This window comes from Acanthisitta chloris, unplaced genomic scaffold, assembly GCF_000695815.1.
Source record: "Acanthisitta chloris isolate BGI_N310 unplaced genomic scaffold, ASM69581v1 scaffold32822, whole genome shotgun sequence".
NCBI lineage: Eukaryota > Metazoa > Chordata > Aves > Passeriformes > Acanthisittidae > Acanthisitta > Acanthisitta chloris.
Genome location: NW_008661561.1, coordinates 2750 through 7784, shown reverse-complemented (window position 1 = coordinate 7784; position 5035 = coordinate 2750). Strand labels below are relative to the sequence as shown.

General features: G+C 56.1%; 1 protein-coding gene across 1 annotated transcript; it reads left to right on the top strand.

Annotated features, from left to right (window-relative positions):
• Positions 1–361: 361 nt before the first annotated feature.
• On the top strand, positions 362–4706 carry FADS6 (fatty acid desaturase 6). The gene is made up of 6 exons (XM_009070282.1): positions 362–524; positions 1245–1411; positions 1682–1862; positions 2688–2875; positions 3451–3630; positions 4557–4706. The coding sequence occupies exons 1-6, from the start codon at positions 362–364 to the stop codon at positions 4704–4706; spliced, it is 1029 nt and encodes a 342-aa protein (XP_009068530.1).
• The last annotated feature ends 329 nt before the right edge of the window (positions 4707–5035 follow it).

Here is a 5035-nt window from a genome sequence, read left to right as displayed (position 1 = left end):
CTGGGTGGCTCTCCAGCTGGCTGTGTCCTCCTTGGATTGTTTATTCTTTACCAACCCTGCCCTTCCCGTGTCCTTCGGCGGCGGCGGGAGTCGGGAAGCTCATCCGTGGGGGGTTGGGGGACTGGGGATGCTCCGCTGGGAGTGATACCCTGTGTGATCTGTGCTCAGCAGGGAGACACTGCTGGAGGACAGGGGTCCAGCGAGGCAGAGGGGACAGCAGGTCAATGGTGAGGTCAGTGGTTCCTCGTGGCTCAGGGGAGTAGGGGACCCCCAGCTCCAGGGCGCAGCAGTACGTGATGGCAGCAGGACAGAGGTGATGGCAGAAGGCTGGAAGTCAGGGTCAGCACTGGTTGACAAGGACATGACCCCTGGGAAGGCTCCACAGCAAGCAGGGCAGCATGAGGAAGCACTGATGACTGAGCTCTCGGAGCTGGTGCAGAATGTGGTGAAGAGCAGCAGCTGGTGGGAACGGCATGGCGTGGACATCAGCATCCTTGCCTGCAGCTTCCTCCTGCTCCCAGCAGGTAACATGGCTCAATCTGCCCAAATCACAGCCAGGGTGGTCCCAGGGGATCCCTCTGCCTCCTCATGACTGTTCTACTGCTTTGTGCTGGGAGCCTGTTAGCACCTTTTAAGGCTGTAACAAAGTCACAATAACCCCTTCACCCCATGACAGGGGGCACCCTGACCCCACCAGAAACCCACAGTGAGTGATGATGACACCTGGAGTACAGCCTGGGGTGAGGGGATGGTGCCTGGGCAGATGGGCACAGGGCAGGACAGGGAGTGGTGTGCCCCATCCATGCCCCACCATGGGATAGGGAAACCCTGCTGGTTTTGGTGGTAATGGCCTCAGCCATGGTGGGTGCAGGGGGATGCAGTGTGTGTCTCTAGCTGCTGGGACCTTCTCTTACTTTTGAACTCCTGGGAATGCTGAAATCCTGGCAGAGTCCCAGTGGGATCCCAGGCAGAGCTGTGGGGTGGGATCTGGCATCAGCAGCACCCAGTGCCATCGCAGCTGAAAGTGGGCAGACCTTCAGCTTGATGGTGAACGTGGCTGGACCCTGAGTGCGGTGAGGAGGCAAGCTCTTTGGCTTGGGTGATTTAAATACCTGTAACTGCGACTGAAAAACAGGTTTAGGGAAGTGACTGACATGTTTGGGTGTAACAACACCTCCAGCCTGGCTCAGAGGGCTGCAGGTCATGTGCATGGCCAAGCTCCTGCCCGTCTGGTTTCTCCACAGGGTTCCTGTGTCTGCGGTCAGCCCAGGCCATCCCCTTCCTGGTGGGTGTCCTCACTCTTGGCGTGGTGCATCACACCCTGACTGTCAAAGGCAGCCACCTGGCCAGCCACAATGCCTTAACCGAGTCCAAGTCCTGGGGCAAAGTGTGGGCCATATTCTTCATTGAGGTGAGTGGGGCTGTGAGATGCAGGTGGCAGCCGCCCCAAAAAAGCCCCATCAGCACCTTGCCATGCTGGGAATGGTTTCCAGTGCTTAAGTCTTGAAGGCCATTTCTGGACTAGTTTGGAGCCTCTGGGCTGCAAAGCATCTCCCTGGGGTGCATCTTTCTGGTTCCAGAGCATCTCCCCTGGGTTCCTCTCCCATAAGCCCAAGCCAGGCAATGCCCAACCCTGGCGCCATGACTGTAGGCATCACCTCTTCTTTCTCTTCCCTCCCAGCTCTGCTCAGCTTTCACAGCTGAGCAGGCCACCTACAACCACGTGAAGATGCACCATGGCTACACCAATGTCATTGGCCTGGGGGACTCCAGCACATGGAAAGTTCCTTTCCTGAATCGCTACGTCTACATGTTCATCGCGCCCCTTGCAGTGCCCATCTTAACCCCTCTGGTTGCACTTGGTACGTGTCCCAGCCACCTTGGGACAGGATGCTGGGTGCAGGGAGCTCAGAGACTGTCAAGGTCTCACCCCATCCAAGGGTCCTGCTTTGCTTAGAGGCATCACAACTATGCCAGTGGGACACCAGGCTGCAGGAAAGGCAGATGCTGCAGTTGCTCTGGGGATGGCATCTGCTGCATTTCCTTTCTGCTGGTGCTCAGAAAACACTTCAGCTTGGATGCTGGAGGTTTAAAGCTCTGACAAAAGCCATCCTGAACCTGAAGCACCTCAAAATTGCTCTCCTTTAACTCAGACCCTTGGCCTTAGCAGGGTTCCATGTCACACATGGGTCTCAGGCCAGTCAGAGCATCACATGGGGTGTGTTTGATGGCTGTGTATGGGGTGGAGGTGGGGGGTCTGTGGGAGCTTGGACACAAAGAGCTTGCACAGGCAAGTGATGACTCTGGGGAAATAATGGTGCCAGGAAACAATCAAGGAGAAGAGCCCAGAAAGCAGTAAGAGCCTTAGGAAGCACAGTACTTTGGGTTGCATAACTCAGCTCTGCTCAATGCTAAAAAGCATGGACAATGACTTGGCAAGTTGTAAGAAAGGAAGATGCATCCAAATCCCCTGTGCGATGATGCACAACTGGATCTGCTGCCCTGGGGAGACTCTGGGACTGAGCCCCAGAAATCAGCAGGTCTATGGTGTTCGAGCCAACCTGGAAGATGGGGAACGGGAGATGGTGGGATAGAATGGGCTGTAGGATTATTGGCACACTGGACAACAGTGGTGGCAGAGAACTGCCAACACCTCTCCCATATGCTGCCTCTTCTTCCTTGTGCAGATTTGTTGAGGAATGTGGAGTGGAAAGCAGCTCTCCGGACCCTCTGCTGCATGTTCCTGGGTTTTTACTGCCATTACTGGCTGCTGCTCCATGTCTCAGGCTTCCAGTCACCGTGGTCCGCCCTGCTCTGCATGCTGCTCACCCGCTCCCTCCTGGCCCATCCCTACATCCATGTCAACATATTCCAGGTAGAGACCTGAAGCTCCAAGATAATCCCAACAGTGCTGGAGACAGGCCAGCCACCACCCAACGCTGGTGACTTAGCCATGACGCTGCTGGCTGGAGCTTGTGTCACCTTAAGGGGAGTGGGCTCAGTTGTCACCCTCCTTGTGCTGCTGTTGTCACCAGGAGGATCAGTCTGGTGGTGCTAGGTGGAAAGTGGTAGCCTTGGGAGAATGTCGGGGTGCTAAGGGTGAGAGGGTGATGTCCTCTGTGGTGGTTTGCAGGATTAGGGGGGTTGGTGTGTTTGCAGGTGTCAGTGCAGGTGGTGTTACAGGCCCTGGGATGGGGAGAGTCTGTGAGTGTGGGTGCATTGAGGGAACAGAGCCTAAGAGCTCCATGGTGGCTCCATGAACAGATAAGCACAGGATGGAGTGGCTTTAGGGACAAACCCGGCTCTGGGGTTGGCAGAGAAACCCCAAAACATGGCTCAGCCTGTCTGGTCCCTTCATGCCTTCACAGAGCCAGAGCTGTGGTTAGCTCTGCTGGAAGGGACTGGGGGTCTGGTGGGGGCCATGGGGTCTCCACTCTACCTCTCCCACAGCACATTGGCCTCCCCATGTTTGCGGCCGATCGGAAACCCAAGCGGATCCACCTCATGAGCCTGGGTGTCCTCAACCTGCCCCGCAACGCCCTCCTCGACTGGTCCTTCGGCCACTCGCTCATCAGCTGCCATGTGGAGCATCACCTCTTCCCCAGCCTCTCTGACAACATGTGCCTGAAGGTGAGACAGTCCTGCAGGGCGGATGAGTATGTTGGGAGTTGACACAGGGACAAGGCCATCCATCTCCCCACCACCTCCTCTCCCTGCTGCCAGACCTCTCTGTGCTGCTCCCCCCATGCTGGAGTCCTCTTGCTGCTTTGCAACAGCCCCTAACCCACCTCCCTCCATCCTATTCCTGTTTCTTCTGGGTTTGTGCTCCCTGCTCCTTCTCCTGGTCACGGTTCCAGCCTTCCAGCAGTCCGGCATCTCCCAACTCTCCCATTGGGAAAGTGTCCCCAGGATTGCGCAGTCTGTTTTTGGTTCAGCCAGCAACCAGCCAACTCTCCTATCATTTCGGTCATGCCTTTACTTGTTGCTCTGAGGGGTGAGGTGTGTTCAAAACATGGGCTCTGAGCACTGCTCTAGCTCGAGGGGACCCCAAGGCAGGTCCATGCACTGCCCTTCAGCACAGGATCTCCACTTATTTAATGCTGTGCACACGTTTTCAGTGCCCTTTGCTCGAGCTCACGGGGGTGGCAGGACCTGTCTCCCACAAAGGCATGTTGCAGGGGAGGGGTAATTAAGCTGGTGGCAGCCTCCCAGCCCTGCTGCTGAGCTGGCTGTGTGGGCACATGGGATAACTATGGGTGTGAGTGACGAGCATGCGTGGCTGGCTCCCATCAGAAGCCTCATTAGGACATCTCTCCTAATTCAGGGCCCTGCAAGGGCATTTTACCAGGGTGAACTCCCTGTGCTGCTGCAATTGGCAACCACCTTCCTAGTCATTTTCATGGCAAAGATGTTATAGCTGGTGCTGCCTTTTCCAGCCCTGTTTTGGGCATGTGGGATAGGTTTTCTAGGCATCTTTCAGGGATGCCTCAGGCTGGGAATGTTGTACACACACCAGGGTGTCCCACACAGAGATGACATTGCCTTTGCCTTTGCAGATCAAACCCATTGTCTCCCAGTACCTGAAGCAGAAGAAGCTGCCATACAACGAGGACACCTATGCCTCCAGGTTCCGGCTCTTCCTCCAGAGATACGAGGAGCTGATGGTCCATGCTCCCCCCATAACGGAGCTGGTGGGCATCCAGTGAGGACAGAGCTGCAGGACTCGGGGGCTGTTTCCTGCAGGGACTTGCAGCAGGGATGGCTTTAGCAGGATTGGGGTACACAGACAATTGCCTCCATGAAGCCATCGCAAAGGAAACATCACTCACCGACGTCTTGCTCTCAGCTAGATAATGGTGCATGGAACCACCTCAGGAGAAGAGCCAAGTGGTGCAACACCAGGAACAGAAAAATCAGGGTCCCTCACAGTTATTCCCAGCAAGAGCTTAGTTTTATCCACTCTGCTTTCACGCTTGGCGAGAGGAAATCCCCCATTGGTGGGGCATGTGGCACCTCGGCATCGGGAGCTGAGAAC